This window comes from Pipistrellus kuhlii, unplaced genomic scaffold (genome assembly GCF_014108245.1).
Source record: "Pipistrellus kuhlii isolate mPipKuh1 unplaced genomic scaffold, mPipKuh1.p scaffold_m20_p_8, whole genome shotgun sequence".
NCBI classification, from domain to species: Eukaryota; Metazoa; Chordata; class Mammalia; order Chiroptera; family Vespertilionidae; genus Pipistrellus; species Pipistrellus kuhlii.
Window position 1 is genome coordinate 69701560 of NW_023425584.1, and position 22831 is coordinate 69724390.

The 22831-nt window shown below is 59.0% G+C and overlaps 2 protein-coding genes across 12 annotated transcripts in view; one reads left to right on the forward strand and one right to left on the reverse strand.

The window, feature by feature from the left end:
* The first annotated feature begins 334 nt into the window (after positions 1 to 334).
* GPX4 (glutathione peroxidase 4) lies at positions 335 to 2750 on the forward strand. Its single transcript, XM_036425182.1, has 7 exons — positions 335 to 493; positions 1472 to 1566; positions 1640 to 1784; positions 1920 to 2071; positions 2177 to 2201; positions 2367 to 2426; positions 2501 to 2750. The coding sequence occupies exons 1-7, from the start codon at positions 410 to 412 to the stop codon at positions 2531 to 2533; spliced, it is 594 nt and encodes a 197-aa protein (XP_036281075.1). The 5' UTR covers positions 335 to 409; the 3' UTR covers positions 2534 to 2750.
* A 1480-nt stretch (positions 2751 to 4230) lies between these two features.
* SBNO2 (strawberry notch homolog 2) overlaps positions 4231 to 22831 on the reverse strand; it is a 53340-nt gene continuing 34739 nt past the window's right edge. For 5 of the 11 annotated variants that reach the window (XM_045576744.1, XM_045576738.1, XM_045576739.1 and 2 more), the window contains 28 exons: positions 20768 to 20929; positions 17488 to 17610; positions 17103 to 17199; positions 16560 to 16714; positions 16245 to 16378; positions 16073 to 16163; positions 15842 to 15984; positions 13572 to 13690; positions 13093 to 13198; positions 12565 to 12718; positions 11291 to 11467; positions 10722 to 10819; positions 10030 to 10106; positions 9490 to 9681; positions 9058 to 9227; positions 8550 to 8681; positions 7918 to 8053; positions 7687 to 7799; positions 7501 to 7572; positions 7315 to 7423; positions 7081 to 7155; positions 6856 to 6999; positions 6402 to 6574; positions 6236 to 6328; positions 5920 to 6051; positions 5575 to 5651; positions 5119 to 5309; positions 4231 to 5024 (listed from right to left, as the gene is read on the reverse strand). In XM_045576744.1, coding sequence (XP_045432700.1) covers positions 4555 to 5024; positions 5119 to 5309; positions 5575 to 5651; positions 5920 to 6051; positions 6236 to 6328; positions 6402 to 6574; positions 6856 to 6999; positions 7081 to 7155; positions 7315 to 7423; positions 7501 to 7572; positions 7687 to 7799; positions 7918 to 8053; positions 8550 to 8681; positions 9058 to 9227; positions 9490 to 9681; positions 10030 to 10106; positions 10722 to 10819; positions 11291 to 11467; positions 12565 to 12718; positions 13093 to 13198; positions 13572 to 13690; positions 15842 to 15984; positions 16073 to 16163; positions 16245 to 16378; positions 16560 to 16714; positions 17103 to 17199; positions 17488 to 17610; positions 20768 to 20929 — 3915 coding nt within the window. In that variant the 3' untranslated portion in view covers positions 4231 to 4554. The remainder of the gene's footprint in view (positions 5025 to 5118; positions 5310 to 5574; positions 5652 to 5919; positions 6052 to 6235; positions 6329 to 6401; positions 6575 to 6855; positions 7000 to 7080; positions 7156 to 7314; positions 7424 to 7500; positions 7573 to 7686; positions 7800 to 7917; positions 8054 to 8549; positions 8682 to 9057; positions 9228 to 9489; positions 9682 to 10029; positions 10107 to 10721; positions 10820 to 11290; positions 11468 to 12564; positions 12719 to 13092; positions 13199 to 13571; positions 13691 to 15841; positions 15985 to 16072; positions 16164 to 16244; positions 16379 to 16559; positions 16715 to 17102; positions 17200 to 17487; positions 17611 to 20767; positions 20930 to 22831) is intronic. The other 6 variants (XM_045576741.1, XM_045576747.1, XM_045576742.1 and 3 more) reach the window with 5 other exon arrangements.

Consider the following 22831-nt stretch of genomic DNA (forward strand, 5'->3'; position numbering starts at 1 on the left):
AACTCCAGTTTTCAATGAGCTGGAGCGATTTTTCTGCAAGTTCAAGACCCCTCCCTTCGGGTTTCCAGTAGTTTCTCAGGTTGTGTGGCACCCCGCGGCGCCGTGGCCAACTACCCGGTAACTGTCAACGGGCCACCAACGAGCCGCTGGCGTGGAGGCGGCCGCCCACCCGCCAGCGACATGCGCAGTCATAGACAACACCAAAACCGCAGCCCGTTCAGGCCCCGCCCCCACACACCCCTCACCCCAGCCTCCCAATGGCTGTCGCTGTCACGCGTCACAGCTGACCAATGAGGGCGCCGGTGGGCGTGGCTGCAGGATGGGAGGGCAGGCGCGCCGGCGCGCGTCCATTGGTCGGCTCGGCGAGGGGAGGAGCTGCTGCCTCCGGGGTGCCCCCGCCGCCGCAGAGATGAGCTTCAGCCGCCTGTGCCGCCTGCTGAAGCCAGCACTTCTGTGTGGTGCTCTTGCCGTGCCCGGCGTGGCCAGCACCATGGTGAGTGCGGTGCCGGCGGCCGGGCCGGCGGGCCGTTAGGGCGGGCGCGCGGCCTCCACCGTGGCGCGCAGGGCCACGGCGACCTTGGGTGGGAGCTCGCTGGCGGGGCGCAGGCGGGCGGCCGTGGGGACCGTGGGTAGCGCGCGGGCTAGGGTACAGGCAGGGTCATGGCTGGGGGTCTTGGCCAGATGTGAAGGGCTGAGCGGTCGGGGCCTTCGGGCCGCTGCGTCGAGACAGCGGGGGGCCTCTAGGCCACTGGCCCCAGGCTGGGGCCCGGAGAGTGGGGGAGCCCCCTTGGCTGGTTAATCCGGGGTCACGCGCCTCGGGGCGACACCGCCCCTCCCCCTCCCTGTACGCCCCGGGACACTGCGCGGTGGCGTCACAGAGGGGCGGCCGGAGTCCTAGCTACCGGCCCTTTGTCCCCGGATGCCGCACTTGGTGGGCACAGGAGCGTCCGAAGGGCTGGCATGGGCCGCGCAGCCGCCGGCTCCCGGGGTCGCTGCAGGCAGCGGCGCCGGTTGCCGAGCAGGCGGCGGCAAAGACGGCGGCGGCGGCGGCGCGCCCTCGGGCGTCGGAAGGCTCCAGCTTGCGATCGCAGGAGGACGCGCCCCCGGCAGAAGGAGCCCCGTTCCTGGAAGAGTAGCAGTTGTGACCTGTATCCAGATCCGGTGCGCGCGGGGGGCCCCCCCACACAAGGTGGTGGTGTCCCCTGCCCGCTGGGGCACTTGGTGCGATCCCCAACCCTCCCTGCGCCCTGGAGTCTGCAGTTAAATGTGCCCTGCGCGCGCAGGTTGCCTGCACCTTTGAGGAGGAGGAGCTCTTGCCTTTTTCTTGCCCCAGGGTCCAGTGTCAGCAGGGATCCACCTGGGATCTCCTGCGGTGGGGACCTGGTGGGGACCTGGTTGGACGAGTTGGCCGGGGCCTTCGGGCCTCGAGGTGCCCCAGCCGCTCAGCTGCTCCCGGGTCTGTGTCTTGCAGTGCGCCTCCCGTGATGACTGGCGCTGTGCTCAGTCAATGCACGATTTCTCAGCCAAGGACATCGACGGGCGCACGGTTAACCTGGACAAGTACCGGTGGGTACCTACCTGCCTGGTGGGGGAGGCAGAGGGAAGGTCACCAACTCTGACCACCCCATCCCACCTCCAGGGGCTTCGTGTGCATCGTCACCAACGTGGCCTCACAATGAGGCAAAACAGACGTAAACTACACTCAGCTTGTCGACCTGCACGCCCGATATGCTGAGTGCGGTTTACGGATCCTGGCTTTCCCTTGCAACCAGTTCGGGAGGCAGGTGCGTGGGGAGAAGGTCTGCCCGTGGAAGGGAGGACTAAAATGGGATACACGCTCCCCCTCTCCCCTTCCCCGCCCCCCCCCCCCCCCCCCACACACACACACTGACCCGGGTACCTTTCTTTACTTGCCACAGGAGCCAGGGACTAATGCAGAGATCAAAGAGTTCGCTGCTGGCTATAATGTCAAATTCGATATGTATAGCAAGATCTGTGTGAACGGAGATGATGCCCACCCTCTGTGGAAGTGGATGAAAGCCCAGCCCAAGGGGAGGGGCATCCTGGGAAAGTAAGTGGGGGGAGGAGAGGGCAGGGCAGGATGGTTCCCCAGGGGCTGAGGAGGGGAGGCTGCAGTTTCCATGGGGTTTCCTCATGACTTCTTGCTTTTTTTTAGTGCCATCAAATGGAACTTCACCAAGGTAAGGAAGGGTTTTGGGGGACAGAATAGGCCAGGACTATCCCTATCCCAAGAGGCCTTAAGCCTGACCCTAATGGGGCAGCAGGTGGGGGCTGCTGGCTTGCCCCCAGCCCTCTGGCAGGGGCCCCACGGGGGCCTCCTCTGCTAAAACCCCGTGTCTCGGCAGTTCCTCATTGACAAGAACGGTTGTGTGGTGAAGCGGTATGGTCCCATGGAAGAGCCCCAGGTAGGTGCCTTTCCAGGGAGCCTGCTGGGAGTGGTGCCTTGGGAAGAGATGTTCTGACCCTGCCTCTCCCACAGGTCATAGAGAAGGACCTGCCCTGCTACCTTTAGCTCCACAAGTGTGCACCCCCACATCTGAGCCCACCGCCTGCGCCCCGAGCCTTCCACCCGGCACTCATGACAGTCTGTCTAAAAACCAGCCTGCTGGTGGGGCAGACCCGAGAACCCGGCGTGCACCTCTGCCGGAGGAAGGCCCCTGGGCCCGGCCTGGCTCGCAGCTCCGCACTCCACCCCTGGCTGCCTTGTGGGAATAAAACATACAAATTGGCTGGCTTGGTGCTTCTGTCTCCCTGGGAGGTCATGGGGTGGAGTTCCCTTGAGGTTCGGATGACTGCATTCACCCTGCAGCCCTGCTTCTAATCTTGACAGCCCCACCCTTAGGCACTGGCAGAGCTGATAATTCTTAACTGGTGCTAGTCCTGGCCCAGAGCCATGTCTGAGGTCTCTCTTAAGGCCTGCCCAGGGCAGTGGTCTTCTCAAGTGGGCCAAGGTGGGGGGGTGCGGGAGGCAGGCACCTGGAGCACAACATCCGCCAAGTTACTCCTGGCTCAGAGTCACGCTGGGCAGGGCCTGCTCAACAGTCTGGCCTCGTTGTATGGACCCTGAACCAGGGCACCCAAGTCTGCTCATGGTCCTCATTTGGTGTAATCTGGGAGTAGTCCACAGTCGTCCTCGCTAAAATGGGGAATAATTTGAGGCCAGCTGGTGTGGAGTAGTATTGCTGGACAGTGACTGGGCCCCCATCTTCCGATAGCTTCGGAAGGCCTGCAGTAGGTGGGGACCTGCAGAAGGAGGTGCTTTCTGCCCCTTGTCAGCTTCTTGGCTGGGGGCAGTCCCCTGCCCCTGGACCAGAAGCTTGATGTGCTCCCCACAGCTCCAAGGAGGGGCCTGGCATCCATTCCTGCCTTCAAGACCAGTCCCAGCTCCTGAGGCCTCGTGTCTCTGGGCTGCCCTGCCTGCTGGAAGGAAACCCTGGGGGAAAGGGCCAAAGCCTTGGGAACTGGTATCGCCACTATGAGGGTCCCAGTGGGCTTCATCTCTAGTGGGCAGGAGGCAGTGTCTGGTCCGAGACATCACGAGCCTGGCTCAGCTGGTCCAAAGGCAGCTGACTTGCGCTGGCGCCGGACCACAGTGGGCAGCGGCCCTGGTGCGTGGGTGTATTTCTCCTGCCTGGCTTGTCATCCACAAGGCCAGTGAGTGGGATGAGCCCTTGTGACTGAAAGCAATGACCCAGTGGGGAGTGTCTGGGCAAAGAACAGTCCAGTTCCACACAAACTCTGCCTCGCAGATGGTAGCCATCCCTGAACTCATTGCCCAAAGTGGGACCAGGCACCCCCCCCCCCCCGACCCCCACCTTCCCTCCTTACCACCCTGTGGGCCAGAGGAGCAGACAGCCTAGGAAGTAGTGAAAAGGCACATATATTTTAAAAAAGATATTTTTACATATATACACTGAATTATAAATACACATAGAAACGAGGGGCTGCCCACCCCTCCAGCTCCCAGAAAGATTCTGAGGTCTGGCAGAGGCACTGGGCAATAATTTAGGGAGCAGAGAGCAGGTAGGGGGGGAATTGCATATATTAATGGGGGGTCTGCCTCCCACAACCTCCCAGAGACAAGGCCCTGAGAACTGGGGGTTTCCTGAGTTTCCAGCTCTTAGGGGCCACCCAGTTTTGTGTATTTCAGGGGTTCCGGCGTTACTAGGCCTGAAAAGGGGGGCTGGGGAGGGGAGCCCCACCCAGGCCTGGAGGGCAGGATGGGAGAGGCACATAGAGGGCAGCTCCACCCCCAGGCCCTGCCCGAGCCCTGAGTGGGACATACACACCTGCTGCCGCATTGGGCAGGGTGGCAGCATCTCGGATCTGCCCAGGCACCGACCAGGAAGGCACTGCAGTGGAGGCCTTGTTTAGCTGGATGAGGGGCACCCGAGCCCCCCTTCCTTTCAGTAGTTGGCAGGACCGGAGCCCTGCTCACCACCCACTTTGGTACTAGACCGTATCTGTGTAGATGTGGTGTATTACAGAGAAGTTTCATCCAGGAAGAACACCTGGCTGGGGCACAGCTCAGGCCTAGGAATTGGGAAAGGGGGGGCTGAACTGGATGACGCTTTGCCGCTCGGGCCCCCCCACACCCCCTGGCACCCCTGCACCGCCTCCCAGGGGGCCAGGGGGCTCTGGGGGCGGCACAGCATTGAGAGAACGCAGCATGTCCTCTAGCACCTCCTTGAAGTTGATGTCGCAGCCCTCGTGCACGAGGGTAGCAGGGTCAGCTGGAGCATCCGGGGTACCCAGGAGCAGAGTGGGCGCAGGGTCCTGGGGCAGTGGAAAGGCGAAGGGCGAGGGTGGTGGGAAGACCTGGGCTGGTGGGCTGTACGTGAGGTCCAGGACCTCTCCAGGACCACAGGGCAGTGCCAGTGGGCACAGGGCGGGTGACGGCACAGGGAAGCCCTGGCCATGCGCTTTCTTGCGCTTCACGTCTGCGTCCATGTGTTGCAGCTCCTGAAGCACACGGGGCACACAGCCCTCTGGGATCTTGATGCCTGCAGGGCGTATGGGGACGGCAGGTCAGGCCTCTGGTGCAGAGACCACCAATCCCCATAATCCCCTTTTCCACTGGCTCGCCCACTCACTCACCAACTTGCTTCTTCTTGTCCTTGGTCTTGAGGCGAACAATCTGCAGGTAGCTGCTGCTGGTGACATCAGCCATGACAGCAGCGATGCGGCCCCACACGCGCAACAGTGCCCCGCACAGCATGTAGTGGTGCCGCAGCCTCAGGCCCTGCACACAGTCCCTGCCTTCCTGCACCAGCCGGCATTGCCGGTTCCTGTGTGGCAGGCAGGCAGGGCAGCTCAGACACTCAGTGCCCTCCACACCTACCCATGATAACCTGCAGGCTCCTCCCCCATTCTAGCTCAGCTCGTTTCTGTAAATGCCAACTCTTGGGGGTCCTTGGATGCCCCACATGCCCAAAGGGCCCCTTCCCCTGTGTGGTGTGTGGGACCATCCCTAGCAGAGCTGCCCCGAGAAAATGGGGCAGGACTGTCTAATGCAGTGTGCCCCCTCCCACTCAGTCCAACCCGGGTCCTCACCACGAAGTGTGGCTGCAGTGCTTCAGTGACAGGGTGTAGTTACTCTCCCAGAGCTCCCTGGCCTCCTCCGCCGTCACCTAGGGGGACAGTCGTGAGAGACCCGTCCACACTTCTAGTTCACAATAATGCTGGGGAAAATGAAGCTTGGAGCACCCCAGGCTGGCCCATCTCAAGTCTGGCAGCCCCCTCCTGTGGCCAGCTGGGCTGCGCACAGAGGGCAGGCCTGGGGCTGCAGAAGCCCCAGCAGGGAAGGGTCACAGCGGGACACAATAGGGACACATAAGCCCAGGGACATGCGCATCCTGGGGCCTTCCTGCCTGCCTCCTCCCCCGTCCCCATCCCTACCCGGTGGAACTTCCGGCACAGGCTGTCGAAGGACTCCAGCTGACTCTGCCGGCCGATGTTGGGCTTATACAAGGTGAAGAGATTGCTGTGGTTGTGCTCAGCCAGGAGGCAGCTGGGTTTGTTGCCACGAGCCTGGGCGGGGGGGTCTTGTGAGGTTGGGGGCAAACAGGCACACGGCCCAGGTGGGGGTTCCCATGGTGGGTGTGCTGGGGAGGGGATGAGGCTGGAAGCTGCCCCCCCCAACCCCCGCCGTACCCTGCTTCTAGCACTGTCCCCCTTTCCCCAAGCCTGGGGTGCTGCCCCCAGGTCTGCCCACCTTGTAGGAGAGATAGAAGCCATCATGGGGGCCTGTCAGCTCCAGTGACCTGGTGTATGCCTCCTCCCACTTCAGGCCACGGTCCACAGTGATCTGCCAGGCACGTGGGTGTTAAGGATGGGGGCAGGGGCGCGGGCCGGGGGCAGGGGCGGCGGTGTCTGCTCACCTTGTAGAAGATGACCTGCCCGTCCTGCGGGTGTCCGGGGGCCAGGAACACCTGCTGGCTCTCCTCGTAGATCTCCTCGATGCCTGGGGCCAGGTCTGGGGGGAGGACACCAGGTGAGACGGCGCCCCCGGGAGGGCGGGGCCTCGTGCTGCTCAGCTGGCTCTGGCTCTGGGCTTTGGGGGGCACCAACCCCAAGTTCTCAGGTGCCCCGCAGAGGGAGAGGTTCCCCAGCAGAGTCAGCCTGGCCCAATGAACCCCTCAGGACCCCTCCCTGCACAGCTGTTCTGGGGGCAGTTAAGGAAAGCAGGGGTCTGTGCTCTCTGTAAATGTTATGAATAGAAGCATTATTGGTACGAGGCTCCCTTGGCCCTTGGTGTTCTTGGCGAGGGCCTGGTGCGTGGGGTGCTGGCTGTCGGTTCCTTTAGGCCCTTCCCTCTCCCCTGGTGACACTCACCCAGGATGCCCATGTCGTATTTTCCCTCCTTCTTGTCCACCTCAATGAGGTGGTCGAAGGTGTCGGAGAAGTACTGGAACAGCGCGTTCTGCTTGTGCACCTCCAGCCCCAGGATGCGGTTGAGGAACTTGGTGATGGAGCAGTCTGCGGGGGCAGGAGGACCTCAGGCCGCCGCGTCAACGCCACCCACTCGCTGCCCAGCCCCTGGAAGTGCGGGGCACTCACCCTTCTCCACATCCAGGCAGCCGGACCTGGACTCCCGCCCACCGATGCCAACCGACAGCAGGCCTTGCTTCATGTCTGCAGAAAGGGAGGGCTTTCACACGTGCCTCTTGCCCTAGCCCGCCCCAGGTCCCTCTGCCACTAGTGTCCCTTTGGTGTGTGTCAAAGGGATATTTGGACACACATTCAGTCTACCAATCCCGGTGCCCCCCGCCTCTGTGCCACACCCCAGCTCACCCCGGAAGAAGGCAGTGTCCCCTCCTGGGTAGCTCTGGGGCAGGGGCACCTTGTTCTCCATCTGGCTCAGGATGGTGCTGAGGACGCAGCTGAGAGCCCGGGCGCCGTACTGAGCAGAGAGGCCAGGTCAGAGTGGTGCTTAGGTCCCAGGAACCCCTCCTCTCCAAGCACCAACCTCCCGGGTACCTTGTTCTCAAAGTTGTACTTGCTCAGGTCTCGGGACTCAGTGGCGCGGCGGTCCCCATGCGTCAGAGCCCCCTGCCAGGGAGGGGGAGCTGTCACACCCTTCCTCACTCCCCTCCTGGGGGAGCTCCCCCAACAGCCCCCCCACCAGCTCTCGCCCAGCTCACTCTGGTCCAGCCTACCACTCACCAGGCTCTCTAGGCGCTTGGCAACGATGGAGGCGAACCTGCGCTCCCCAGCCAGCTCTGAGATGAGGAAGATGTATTCTGGTGCAGAGACCTGGTTGGATCGATGGGTCCGGCCTGGAGACAGACAGAGGGGCTCTCAGGGGCTGCCCCAGCGGGGCAGGACCAAGGCGAGGGCTGGCCTGGGGCAGGGAAAAGGAAGAGGCTGGGCATCCTGGGCAGGGGCAGGGCTCACCAAACTGCTGGATGGCACGGTCTGCACTCCAGGGCAGCTCCAGTGTCATGTGGACCCGGCGCCGCTGGTTCTGGACCCGACGGTCAGCTTGGAGGGAGACTCCAGAACTGGAGGCCTCTGAGATGATGGCCACAAGCTGGGGGGGTCGCAGACGGGTCAGGTTGGCGTGATGGGTGGCAGTCTTCCCTTAACTCTCCCACGCACCTATGCCCTGGGTCACCCTGATGTACTGAGGGTGACCCACACAGCAAGTTGAGGTACCTTCCATCTGGGGGCTGGGGAGGTGGCCACATGGGCTTAGAATGGAGTGTGGACCATCCCTGGGTCACTCCTGGAGGAAATGGCTGCCCACCGATGCCCACTTTCCCTGTTTCCTCAGGCGGCTTCCACCAGGACCGAAGGCAGGACGGGGTGAGAGGCAGCTTCTATGCACCCCCCACACACACTCAGGCACACATGCACACTCACATGCGCACAACCATAACAGGGACAGGGTGGTTAGTGGTCCAGAGGTAGCCCCTTAGGACTCAAAACTGTGCCTCCCCTGCCCGGGGCCTCTCTTAAGCTTTTCCTCCCTGCCCATGGGCACTGGCACACGGGTACCCTGCCCCCAAGCCCCCATGCCCCCTCACCTTTTCCCCTTTCATGAAGCGCTCCTTTTCCCTGAGGTTCACGTGGTCGATGGAGAGGCCCTGCTCTGCCCGAGACTCGAAGGCAATAGTCCCGTCAGGCCTGGACACCACACGGCCCTTCCTACCCGTCATCTGTGCAGGGCAGGGGCAAGGAACGGTGTGAGTGAGGGGAGGGGCCAGCACACCGTCTCTGCCGAGACCAACCACCTGGGGCTACAGGATGTGAGGAGGCACCAGAGGCACAGCCCAGGAAAGAGCACAGTTAGTGTGGGTGGGGAGGGAGGACATGCAGGGAAAACTGGAGGTGGGGGTCCAGCCTGGGGCCCGAGGACTGCGCCCAGAACTCACAGGCCTAGGGGCACACAAGGTGTCGTGGGAGATGGGCACTTTCTGCCCCCCACCCCATGCTGGACCCTGTAGTTGCCCCCAACCTCAGTGTTGGCAGGGACTTGGAGTGGCCACCAGGGGGCACCAAAACCTCAGTCAGGGTGGGGGGCCCAGAGCTCACCTCCGCCACGTGCTCAGGGCCCCCCAGTTGGTCTATGATCTTATCCAGGGTGTTGACTGGCAGCTCCCGGCCCAGCACATGCACCTTGGCTAGCAGGTCCTGTTTCAGCCGCTCCACCTGCTCTTGGATGCCGGGGCCGTGGGGGTCCCGCTGTGAGGGGCACAGAGGGCCTGTGGGGCCACAGAGTCAGGAGGGACTGGCTAGGTGACCTGCCCACAACCCCACTCACAGGGCTCAGCCTACTCAAAGGGGGGGTCCCCGCCAGCCTTGGGGATAGCCAGGTGCAGGGTCGTGTGGGGGCCCAGACATTCTCCCTAACCCCAGACTGTCTGTATGAACCCAGCTTTGCTGCTGACCAGTTGGGGTGCTGACTTCCCCTCTCTGCACTATTCCCCGCATATAAAGAAGGGAAATGTGGGTCACAGGTCTCACCGCGGTCGTCAGCAGGAAGCCCAATGGTATCCACGATGACCACGTCATCGTCCACCAGGGATTCGGGGGAGGAGTGGAAGTCACTGTCCAGGCCAGCATCCGACTCGGTACTGCTGTCATCGCTGATTCGGATCACACCGGCTGCCTCGTATGCTGGCCTGCACGCCTTGGCCCCGCGGCCCCTCCGCCGCCCTGCAGGGGAGGAGCCAGGGTCACCTCGGCCCAGCCCTGCTTCTCCATCCTGTGGGGTTCTGGCTGGGGCCCAGGACGTGACAACTCATGAGCAGGCAGTGTGGCTAGAGGCTGCCCCCACCTGGGAACCTGCGGTCGGGGCACTCTGCTCACTGCCCGCCCTGCGGTTTGCCTGTGATCTCACTCTTCCTAGTCCACCTTTGCAGGCGGATGTGGGGAGGGCACCCTGTGCAGCGGAGGGAGCAGTAGGAGTGGCCAGCTGACCTGGGATGATGCTCAGAAAGGAAGGGCTGGAGAGAGGCAGCAGGAGGGCCACAAGCCAAAGCTGCAGGCAGGGTGGGTGCTTACGTTTCCTCTTGGCCCCTCTGTCTCGCTTTCTTTTGGTTGAAGGAAAGTGCTTCTGAATTAGTGACAGAAAGACGCCCCTGAAAGGAGAAGCCGTTTATTCTCACTATGAAGATGAACATGCTGTCCCGTCTGCCGAGTGCGATTGGGTCCAGAGGACAGCGGGGCGCCTCAAGGGGCAGTTTTGCCACGACTGGGAGGGGGGCTGGTGGTCTGGGTGGAGCTGACTACCTCTGAGGGACGAGGGGGTGCACACATCTGATAACCCCCAAGATGAGGGTAGGTGGGCTGGGTCTGTGGGGCTGGGAGCTCCTGGAGAAAGGAGGGAATGCTGGGCCAGGGGATAAGCCAGAATGAGGGGGGCGCACACTGGAACCCATGCTTACTAAGGGCTGGGAAGAGAGGCTTGGGGGACCCTGAAGGCCAGTCCCTAAATTTTGAGGAGTGGGGGGACTGGCTCCTGGAAGCTTCATTCTGAAATCTTGGGACCCTCCACCAGACCCTCTGACCCCCAAGTCACCACAGCTAACCTTTGTGGCTTTAAAACTAAGCTGCGCCTGAGGCCCGAGGACAGGGATCAGCACGTGGAGTCCTGGGGCAGGGCCAGGCCACAGGTCACTGCTGGGGAGGCCCAGCGCGCCCGGGAGGGGTTCCCTGGGTGTGGCCACCCTGCCCGCCCCGCTTGCATCACTCACTCGGCGGCTGAGACGAAGCAGTCAAGCTGCCCATCCCTTTCATCCAGCACCTCCCGCGTCCGGGCCTCGCCTGTGGACTGCAGCCCAATGACCACGCACTGTGGGGGATGAGGTGGGGGTGAGCCCGCTTGGAACCCCCTGAAGTCAGACACCCAGCCTGCCTCAGTTTCTTCTTCCTGCCTCCCTTTGGGTCCCGTTGGCTGCCAGGGCCTCACACACTCAGACCCATGAAGGAACTCTGCACCGCAGCTAACATCTGACCTCAGCTCTCCAGACCTCCTCATTACTCTGTGTCTTATTTCTTCCGGGGACCCACCAGTTCTGGACACGGAGAGTCCAGGGCAAGGCCACTCCGGCCCCCTGCTGCAGGGAGCTGGGGTCAGGCAAGACCAGAACCTCTTGGACCTCAGCTCACCCTTGTCTTCCTGGACTCAGTCCAGCTACATTTGAGCGTGTCTGTGACTGTGAGATGGATATTGGTGCCTGTTCCACCACCTCACTCCCTCAGGCACCAGTGTAAGCATCTGGGGTGCAGCCATGAGGCCCAGCTACCACTGCCACCAACTCACCTTGTCCCGGGCCAGTTCCTCCCGGGCCAGTTCCACCAGCCGGTGCACCTTGGCTGCGACGCACAGATACTTGAAGAAGCGCTGGTGAGCCGACCAGAACTGGCCCCACAGGGACTTGCGGGACTCCAGGCCGATCCAGTCGGCTGCCCGCTGGAACACGCTCAGGGCCTCGGCCCACTGCAACGACAGCACACGCGGCCCAACTCACTACTGTCCGATTCCCCCGGCCCCGCCCTCTGGAATGTGGGGCCAGGGTGGGGAGGCTTGTACACAGAGCAACACAAAGGCTCTGCCAATACCTGAACAGGCAGAAACGTTAAAAAAACAAACACGTGGTGCCATCGGTGATTTCAGGAAGGGGAGGGACACTCCTTCGGCAATTACCATACTCTGGATACTTTAGACCAGGGGCCCTCACCCTGGGCGATCCTGCTCCCAGGGGGCACTGGGCATCTGTAGTTGTCATGACTGGGAGCGGGGGGCAGGGGGGGTCTCCTGGCATCGGGTGGGTGGGAGCCAGTAATGCTGCTCAGCACCCAGGATGGACCCCACATAGGATGACCTGGTGCTGTCAGCAGTGCTGAGCGGGAGACCCTGTCTTGGTTTGAGGCAAGGATACAGCACGGGCAGAGCCAATGCTCAGGGCTTGTCTCATGGAGGTGTGACAGTGAGGACACAGGAGCCCACCGCACATGGAGAAGGTGGTGAAGATGAGGGCCAGGCCACAGTGTACAGAGATGTGGACACTGGAAACAGCTTAGAGACAAAGTACTCATGACATCATGGGGAGGTTGGTGGGGCCCAGCCCTGTGCCCACATCACTACAGTCACATAAGAATCCCGCCTTGGCCGAAACCAGTTTGGCTCAGTGGATAGAGCATTGGCCTGCGGACTGAGGGTCCCGGGTTCGATTCCAGTCAAGGGCATGTACCTTGATTGCTGGCAAATCCCCAGTAGGGGGTGTGCAAGAGACAGCTGATGATGTTTCTCTCTCATTAATGTTTCTAACTCTCTATCCCTCTCTCTTCCTCTATGTAAAAAATCAAGAAAACATATATTTAAAAAAAAAAAAAAAAAAACCCGCCTTGAACAGAACTGAGTTGCTAGGCTCCAGCCAAAGACCTTGGCAGGTGGGCTGGCTGCTTCCGCCTTTCTGTAACCTGACAAATCCCTGTAGTGTTTTTAAAGACAGACGCTGAAGGTGACAGGGATGTAATTCCAAGAGGAAAGGCATGATGTGTCCTTGCAGTTAGAGAGCCCGGGCACCTGCTCACCAGTAGGGCTGCACGGTTATAGACCCGCTCGAAGGTCGGGTCCAGCGGGATCTCCTCAATTCGAAAAGTCACACCACTGAAGCTGAGCTGGCGCGCAATGTACATGCCGCTGACCTTCATGTCCATGGCCACGATCTCCATGGCACCCACGCCCCTGTGGACGGAGACAAAGTTGCCTGACCACATGCTGAGTCCCATCAAGTGATGGAGCTGTGGAAGGGCTAAGCCCTGGAGCTGAGCCCTGGAGGACAAGGAAGGGACAGGCGCACAGGGACTTTGCTCCCATCTGCCTGACCCCCCAGGGCTGAGGTGGGTGGTGGTGCGGGAAAGGCAGGGAGGGGCTCTTCCTCCTAGAACGATGGAAAGTGCAGACAGAGAAAGGGCAGGATCTGTGTGTTAAGTTCACTTTGGCTGCTGGAGGTGTGGGCCCGGATGTGGACTGGGCACACTGATGCCAGGCCTCTGCATGTGATGAGCCCCCTTGTGGACCTCTCAGCGGCCCCTGTCACAGGCAGGGAGGGCACTCACCTCTTCTCGATGGCATGCAGAAAGTCATCAAAGGTCCGGAAGGGTGTGCCCTCACCCCAGATGCCCAGGCGGCTCATGTAGATCATGTTTCGGGGCTCAGAGGCGCCTGGGGAGTTGGAGGTGGTAGTTACCATCAGCTTGTCCAATCCAGCAAGGTTTGCGGGGGAGAAGGGGATGAGGGACATGACACTGGAAATGCCCCAAGGACCAGGTCCAGGGACCTGAAGGTCCCAAGAAAGCACCCACAGCCAAGGAACTGGAGCCAGTTGGCAGAGGGGAGTCCCTGATAGGGGTTGGCATCCACAAAGATATGGAAGTTACCTTTGGCCCAGGGAGAGTGAGTGCCACCTTTGGGCCAGGTTTCGAGGTCAATGAATGGATGGCACCTGTGATACCCCACTCTGGCTACACCAGGCCAGACAGCACGGAGTGTGTACGTGATCAGGCTTCCTCCTTGCCCCTGGCAGCTGCCCCCTCACCTGTGGCACTGGCATAGACCACCCTGGCCAGGGGCAGCTTGTTCTGCAGGTCCAGCACGGCCTTGCCCATCTTGGTGGAGCTGGCATTCTTGGCTTTGTGGCACTCATCAAACACGATCGTTGGTAGGTGTGAGTTAAGGGCTGTTCTGGAAGGTGACCGCCCCAGCCTGCCCCTTCCTGGTTCAGGGAGCTCAGCGAGGTGCCCAGGGTATGTGTGTGTCTGACCACAGGTGGGGCCTTGGGGGGTGTGAAGCCGTCAGAATGAGTGAGAAACAGCCTGTGGGCCCCACACAGCTGCGGGTGGGAATGAGTGTGACAGCCTTTTGAAGAGCTTACAGGCGACACTGACACATATGGGCACCGATGTGGGGACAGGAGCTTCTGGAAGAGAGAGGTGGGCCGTGACTTCCCACCGGGAGCTGGGGTCTCTCTCTGTGACTCCTCACAAATCTACACTGATCACATTTAAAAAATATACTGAAGAAACTGCCGAAACCGGTTTGGCTCAGGGGTAGAACGTCGGTCTGCAGACTGAAGGGTCCTGGGTTCGATTCCGGTCGGGGGCATGTGCCTTGGTTGTGGGCACGTCCCCAGTGGGGGGTGTGCAAGAGGCAGCCGGTCGATGATTCTCTCTCATTGATGTTTCTGGCTCTCTATCCCTCTCCCTTCCTCTCTGCAAAAAAATCAATAAAATATACAAAAAATATACTGAAGAAACAGACTGTCATACGATGTAGCAGGTTCTCAATAGTTTAAGGGGGAAGAGTTACAGGCAGGCCCTCTCCCTCTCAGGAGCATGCCCTCACCTCCCTTCCCGCCGCCCTCTTCTCCCCCCGGGCACATCACCTTCGCCTCTCCCTCTCCTGAGTGCTAAGGGCCCTTCTTTTGCTTCTGTCACCTCTTCCTTGAGCCTATGCATTCCAGCTGGCTCACTTCTATTACCTCTGTAACTTTCTACACTTTCACTTATAATATAAGAACCAAAGTTACAGACACGTATGCCTATACTGAGCCTATTTTAAAAACAAGGTCTACATGCGTGCACATGTACAATGATGTGCATGTAAAGGGTGGACAGAGGATTTGTGAAATCCAAATGGAAAGGTGAGTCTGGGGCAGAGCATGCAGCCCCTGGGGTTGAACATCTTTTTACGCCATCCTTCTCCTCAGCTGTGCAAGGTGTCATCGGGTGCCCAGGATGCACCAATAACCTTGTTGCTTCTTTGGGCACCCAGCTGTTGTGCATTACTTAACCAGTAAAGCCATACACTTGCCCACGTGACCAGAAAGGACACACAGGGCCCACATCCCTCTTCTCATATCTGACTGGGACCAGGAGCACCAGAGCTGGTCACCCCACTCTGGAATGACCCAAGGCACAATGAGAAGGGGGATGGGGCTCACACAGGGCTGTATATAACACAGAAGCTGGAAACCCCCAAAACGCCCCTGTGATAGCGAAATGGCTGAGCAAGGACAGACAGAGCAGCATGCTGCACAGTGACAAGCAAACCGGCTCAGGTGGGGAGGTCAGCGACAGGAGATGGCATACGGAGGACAACCGGGGGAGGTGGCACACAGGAGGATGAGCACCCACAGGCTGCCCATAGCATCGAGCCAGCCCAGGGCTGCACAGAGGGGACATAGGAAGCGGCCTCCATGCCAGGGCCAGATCCTGTGTACAGGGTAGTCGGGGGAGGGGGTTTGCACAATTCTCCAGAAGCTGAGGGCCTCCCACCTGGTGCCCCACTTACGGGGTGAGCCTGGGGGATTGGTGTTTGCAGAAGTTAACAAAGACATGTTAAGCTGATTGTGCTCTTGTGGCCACTCTCTGATTCTTTGCTCTTCTAGTTGGGTAGGAGTGGAAGACAAAGTTAACCGAGTATCCAAGTTTTGAGAGCGAAGGAGGGAAAGTTAGAGACCCCCAAATCTTGGGGTGGGGACAGGAGGAGGAAGAGGCCCGCACTCCACACCTCTGCCCAGGTGGCACCTTTCCACTACCGACCGCCACCCAGAGCCTGCGGTGACAGTCCTGCGGGCTGGAACCAGGAGGCCTCGCCAGACTGTGAGGGGCAGACAGCAGTGGTCACAGCGGGAGCCTCCCCTGGGGCGAGCCTCCTAAGCACAGGGTCCTCTCACAGGCATTCCAGTCCCACCCTCTGTACCCATTCCCCCCCCACTCCTTTGACCACTCCAGTTCCCCCCTCCTCCCACCCTCCGGTGCCCACTCCGCCCCTCCTTCCTCCCACCCCTCAGTGAGCTAGGATACCACGCCATCGAAGGCTGCCCCACACCATTCCAGGATCTGCCTGATTCGAGTGCGATGTTGCCCTCCAGCCTGGCTCTCGCCAATCAGGGCGGAGTAGGTAGCGAACAGGACACCCTCTGAGGTAGTGTTGTCACCATACTTGATCTGGGGAGAGGAGTGGGTATAGGCACGTCTGCAGGGTCACCAGGATCCACCCCTCACCAGGAGACGGGGGAGAGGGCCGCCCACCCACCTTGCTCAGCGCGTGCACCGCAATGTCAGGGGCATTGATGTCACGCAGGTCACGTTCGGCATCGTACTTGAGGTCGTTGGAGACGCTGAACCTGGAGGGTGCAGGCTGGTGGGTGTCAGCTATCCCCCACGTCCCCCGGCCCCTCCCACCCCATGTGCAGGGGGACACTCACCACAGGGACTTCTTGCGGCCCCGCAGGTAGTTCTCGAGGATGATGCCGGCCACAGTGCGCCCTTTGCCCACGCCAGCACCGTCGCCAATGAGGAAGCCCGCACGCTGCCCACTGGGGAGCAGGACCTCGTGTTGCTGTGGGTGTGTGGTGCAATGATCAGGACCCCCATGCAGGATGGGGTCAGGTGGGCCCCGAGACACCCTGCCATATGGGATGGGTTGGGTGGGCACCAAAAAACCCCCATGGGGTACAGAGTCAGCTGGGGCATTGAGACCCTCCAACTAGGGATGGGGTTGGTGGGAGACTCCGGGTCACCTGGCAGGCGTAGGTGATGGCCTCCAGCTGCAAGGCAGACAGGACCCCGCTGTCCGAGGAAGGCAAGGCAAGGGTGTAGGTGATGTCCGGTGGTGGGACGCTGGATAGGGTGCTGGTCTCCACAACACGGTCTGGATGCTGCTTCCCGACCTTGGCTGGAGGGGTGTGGTCAGGGTCTTACTGGGCTGGACCAGTATGTGGGAGGGACCAGGATGGGGGCCAGCAGAGCAGGGTTAGGGGAAGGGACCCATCAGAGTTTTGCACTGAGGAGAGGGGGCAGACCCATAACACCCTGGCTGGGCAGGGAGGATGCTGGGCTGGGAGGAGATGGGCTTATGTTCCATTGCAACCTCTGAGCCACCTCAGGTTTGGGCAAGGTTCAGATTACAATTATAGAGCCACCCCTCCTTAACAGGCCCACCTTCGCTGCTTGAGGGACCCTGGAACCGGGCACCTCCCTGCAGGACCCCTGTGGTGCCTGCTGGGGTGTCCGCCAGGGGTCTCCTCCCACATCTCAGGGGCTAGGGGAGGCTGTGCACTCACACTTAGATGGCACATAGTCTGCATAGATCTCCGTGTGGCCCAGCTCCTCTGCATCCTCCTCCTCCGGCTCCTCCTCCTCTTCTGGCTGACTCTGAGACTGAAGGCCGGTGTCGTCATAGTGGGGACAGTCCTGTCGCCCAGCACGGCCAGTCTCCCCAAGGGGCTGGGGCCTGGTCCATCAGCCAGACCAGGGACAGGGGTGGTGGGGAGCGAGCCCACCTGTCCCCTGCCCCAACACGGCACCTCCCAGGACCTCCCACCTGTAAAATGGGCAGACCGTGCTTCTAAGCCAGCCCAGGGTCTGACACATAGAAGGTGCCTGAGTGTGAATGGCCCTCCCTAGTCCCAGGAGGGGTGGGCAGGGTTGGGGAAGGGCCCAGCTCACCTGGTAGCTGACGAGAAGTGGGGTGCTGGAGAGGGAGGACACAGGGTCCTCAAGGCCGGTAAATGGCCCAGTGGGCAGAAACTGGAGGCGGGATGAAGAGGAGAGTGACCATGAAATTGTAGGCTGGATGTGCCAAGGAAGCACCTCGATAGGACCCCTGGCCTAGACTCAGGTTTCCCATGCCCTCCTCATGGCCTCTGCCTAGGACCTGCTGTCTGCCTCCTTCCTGCTGCCTGCCAGCTAGTTCTGGTGGCCAAGACCTACTATGTGGCTACAAAACAAGCTTCATGGAAGTAATTTGTGGCCATTCTCCTCAGCCCCACACAGACCCCCACTATCTCAAGACCAATGACTGTGAGTGCTGGATGTCCTGGACCACGAGTGACAAGGATCACCAGGGGATTCAGTAATGTGATAAATGAATTTATGACTCCAGTTTTTTTCAAAGCTAAGACCATGGCCAATGTTTTCTCATATATATATCACAAACACACACACACACACCAAATAACATAGAAACATCAATGAGAGAGAATCATTGATTGGCTGCCTCCTGCAAGCACCCTACTGAGAATTGAGCCCACAACCCAGGCATGTGCCCTTGAGCAGAAACGAACCCGGGACCCTTCTGTTCTCAGGCCAATGCTCTATCCACTGAGCCAAACCAGCTAGGGCCAAAGTTTTCATTTTAAGAAACTAAAATGCCCTGGCTCAATTGGTGGGAGTGTGGTCCTGTGCACTGAAAGGCTTTGGTTGCAGGTTTGATTCCTGGCCCTGGTTGGGGGACATTTAGGAGACAGCCGGCCCATGTTTCTCCCTCGCATTAATGTTTATCTCTCTCTCTTCCTCCCACTCCCTTTCCCTTCATTTGTCTAAAGATCAGTGAAAGTGCCTTCAGGGAAGTCAGAAACCTATACTCAAGTCCCTCTCCATTTTTTTTTTAAACTAACAAAAACAAATAGCCTCAGCCAGGTTCCCAGAAGGCTGAGTCAGGGTTCCGGGAGGGTGGGCTGGCTCGCTGCATGCTGTGCGTGTTGGGTTTCGGCTGCCCTCACACCCTCTTCCCGGGAGCTGGAAGCCACCCAGGGGCCCTGGAAGGCATGAGTAATGCCCCTGTCCTGCTGGGCCCTTTCACCCAGACACTGAGATGGACCTGGATTGTCTACCAAAGCTGCCAAAGACAGGGACCTCCTTGGGCTGCCCTGGGCACTCCCTGTCCCCCCGCAGGCTCCATGCTTGGTGCCCCTACTGCCTGGTCCTGGGCATATGGTGGAGCCTGGGCCTGGCATACTTGGGGACCTTGCTCACCTGTGAAAGCTCTGGGTTGGCCTCATCTCCCGGTTCCCACCTGGCCAGGCACAGGGCCCACTACTGACCTTGGGGTCCATCAAGCTAGTTCCTATCACAGGGTCTGTTTTTAAAAAATATAAATCTAGCCAGGACCGGTTTGGCTCAGTGGATAGAGCGTTGGCCTGCGGACTGAAGGGTCCCGGGTTCGATTCCGGGCAAGAGCATGTACCTGGTTGTGGGCACATCCCCAGTGGGGGCAGCTGATCGATGATTCTCTCTCATCGATGTTTCTAACTCTCTATCCCTCTCTCTTCCTCTCTGTAAAAAATCAATAAAATATGTTTAAAAATATATATATATAAATCTAGCCGAAACCGGTTTGGCTCAGTGGATAGAGCGTCGGCCTATGGACTGAAAGTCCCGGATTCGATTCCGGCCAAGGGCATGTATCTTGGTTGCAGGCACATCCCCAGTAGGGGGTGTGCAAGAGGCAGCTGATCAATGATTCTCTCTCATTGATGTTTTTAACTCTCCCTCACTCTTCCTCTGTAAAAAATCAATAAAATATACTAAAAAAAATATAAATATAAATATAAATCTATAACAATATAAGTATAATATGCAAATCGACTGAACAGCCGAACAGCAGAATGACTGTCCAGACTATCATGCTATGACACACATTGGCACCAGGCCAGCAGGGCAATCAACTGGGGGGCTCCACGATTGACCCAAAGAGGGAGGCCCATGCCACTGGCCAGGGGGTGATCAATTGGGGCAGAGTGGGGGGGCTCTGCAGAACCAGGGAACTAGGGACGTGTGGTGCCGCATACGGGTAGCACCAGGCCAAGGCGGGTGCAGGCAGGGGATGGAGCCGTGGGGCCATGAGGCAGCCAGGGCTGCAAAGGCCTATCCTTGCACGAATTTTGTACACTGGGCCTTTAGTGTGTATGTGTGTATATAAATATATATATATAGATAGATAGATAGATAGATAGATATCTACCCTGTTTCTCCGAAAATAAGACAGTGTCTTATATTAATTTTTTCTCACAAAATTGCGCTTATTTTCAGGGGATGTCTTATCTTTCCATGTGCTAGGTCTTATTTTTGGAGGATGCCTTATTTTCGGGGAAACACGGTATCTATCTATCTATAGATATAGATATATATTTCACTGAGAAGGGGAGAGGGGGAGAGAGGTAGAAACATCAATGATGAGAATCACTGATTGACTGGCTGCCTCCTGCACACCCCCTAATGGGGACCTAGCCAGAAAACTGGGCATGTGCCCTGCCCGGGAATTAAACCATGACCTCCTGGTTCATAGGTCGACACTCAACCACTGAGCAACACTGGCTGGGCATCACAGGGTCCTTGCACGAGCTGCTCCTGCCACCTCTCCTGGCCAATGATTGCTCCAGCCCTCAGCCCTAAATGGCCTCTCCAGAGGGATTCCCGCCACCTTTCCATCCCGTCACGTGACTTGATGTTTAGCAAGCCCAGGATCTTTCCCCCTCAGCACAGCTGAGGTTGGGGCTGAGTCATTTTCTGTAGGGGGCTGCCCCAAGTACTGTGGAGGAGAGAGCAGCATCCCTGGCCCCCACCCTCTCGGTGCCAGGAGCACCCCCAGTTGTGACAACAACAGATGTCCGCAGACATGGCCCAGTATTCCCTGGGGTCAGGACCATCCTGGGTAAGAACCAGGAGAAATGACATTTTGCTCATATCCTGGGGACCCCTATCTCCCCAGCAGGCCCAACACAGAGCAGAGCATAGAGACTGGGCACTGGAGGCACAGGAGGGGTGGTGCCTGGCTATGACAGCACTTACACAGGAGGGGCAAGGCCCCCAACATAGTAGCTTCCTCCGCAAACCCTTGCATTGTCTGGGCTGTACAGGAAACGTGAGGACCCTGGACCAGCAGGCTTGTCAGTGTCTGAACAGCCCTGACCCACCTGCTGGCATGGAGGCCTCAGGGTGAACTGACCTTGTCTTGGGCGGAGGAGCCGGTGCTCACGTCCCAGATGGTGGGCACCTGGCTGAGGCTGTCGGCGGGCAGGAAGTCAGGGGTATCCGCGATGTCCGAGAGGGAGTCCACAGATGAGGAGAAGATGGAGGCGTTGGAGAGTTCATCGAGGTACGAGGATTCCTGGAAGACAGGCTGGGTGAGGGCACAGCCAGGGCGGCACCATGACAGGTGCAGGAGGGTTAGCCAAGGTGCAGATGCTGTTCAGCCATGAGAGGAACAAGGCTCTGACACTGGCTACAGCATGGATGACTGCTGAAAACAAGACACTTATGAGAGAAGCCAGACCCCATGAGCTGTGCACTGACCCCACTGGGTGACACTAGAAGGTGACACCTGCTTCATGCCTTCCCTGGCCCATTCTTTTTTTCTCTTTTTTTTTTCTTTTTTTTCTTCTTAAATATATTTTGATATTTCACAGAGAGGAGGAAGGGAGAGAGACAGAGAGTTAGAAACGTTGATGAGAGAGAAACATCGACCAGCTGCCCCTTGCACACCCCCTACTGGGGATGTGCCCGCAACCAATGTACATGCCCTTGACCAGAATCGAACCTGGGACTTTTCAGTCCACAGACCAATGCTCTACCACTGAGCCAAACCGGCTTCGGCTTAAATATATGTTTTATTGATTTTTTTACAGAGAGGAAGAGAGAGGGATAGGGAGTTAGAAACATCGATGAGAGAGAATCATCGACCATCTGCCTCTTGCACGCCCCCTACCGGGGATGTGTCCCTGGCCCATACTTGTGTGGGTGACACTATTTTTTTTATTTAAATATATTTTATTGATTTTATACAGAGAGGAAGGGAGAGAGACAGAGAGTTAGAAACATCGATCAGAGAGAGTCATCGATCAGCTGCCTCTTGCACACTCCCTACTGGGGATATGCCCACAACCAATGTACATGCCCTTGACCAGAATCGAACCCGGGACCTTTCAGTCCCCAAGCCGATGCTCTATCCACTGAGCCAAACCGGTTTCGGCAGGGGCCCCACATCTTTGGGAGAAGCCTGCTGCATGGAGTTTACACACAGTTCATAAATCTAAATTTAAAGAAAATCAGAGCCAAAACCAGTTTGGCTCAGTGGTAGAGCGTTGGTCTGTGGACTGAAAGGTCCCAGGTTCGATTCCGGTCAAGGGCATGTACATTGTTTGCGGGCACATCCCCAGTAGGGGGTGTGCAAGAGGCAGCTGGTCGATGTTTCTCTCTCATTGATGTTTCTAGCTCTCTATCCCTCTCTCCTCCTCTCTGTAAAAAAATCAATAAAATATATATATTTTTAAAATCAGAAACATCAGGTATTCGTGCCACCACCACCCCTCCCTCAGTCAGAGGCACCGAGTGCCTGGCTTGCACTGGACATCGGGACACGTGGAGACCAGCCCCTGGTCTCCTGGACAGGCGGGAGCAAGCTCCCAGTCAGAGTTCCCTGCAGTGAGTGTCCGTTTTGCAGATGGACCTGGAAGTCCGGGAGCTGGGGGGGCTGCAGGCGAGCAGTCCTCAGCCAACACTACCAAGAGAAAGCCCCACAAGAACCTCCCAGATGAGCACCTCCCCCAGCCTGCTCAGCCGAAGCCACAGAGGGCCAGTCACACTGACTCCAGGCCCTAAGCATTCCCAAGCAGGCAGGGCTGCCCTCCTGGAGCCCCACGCCCTGTGCACCACTCACACCCCGGAGGCACTGAAGAGCCAGGCCAGGTGTGCTGGGATACACGAGTGTCCTGCCAACCAGTGGGTGAAGACAAGAAGAATGGCTGATGAGAGGGGGCCTCTGGCTCAGTGTGATGGACTCCAGGGAGGAAGGGGACCTCGGAACCTCCCCTGATGCACCTGTAATGCCACCATTAACTGGCCTGGGTCTCAGCCAGGCCCAGGCCTAACCCATGCCCCTCTGAGGCCCTTCCCTGGCTCCCCTCCCAGCAATCTGAATCAGATTCCTATTCCGGGGGGGTGGGAGGGATCGGGGGTTGGGAGGATATGCAGGCAACCTCATCAGCTTCCCAGAAGTTCTGACTCTGATACT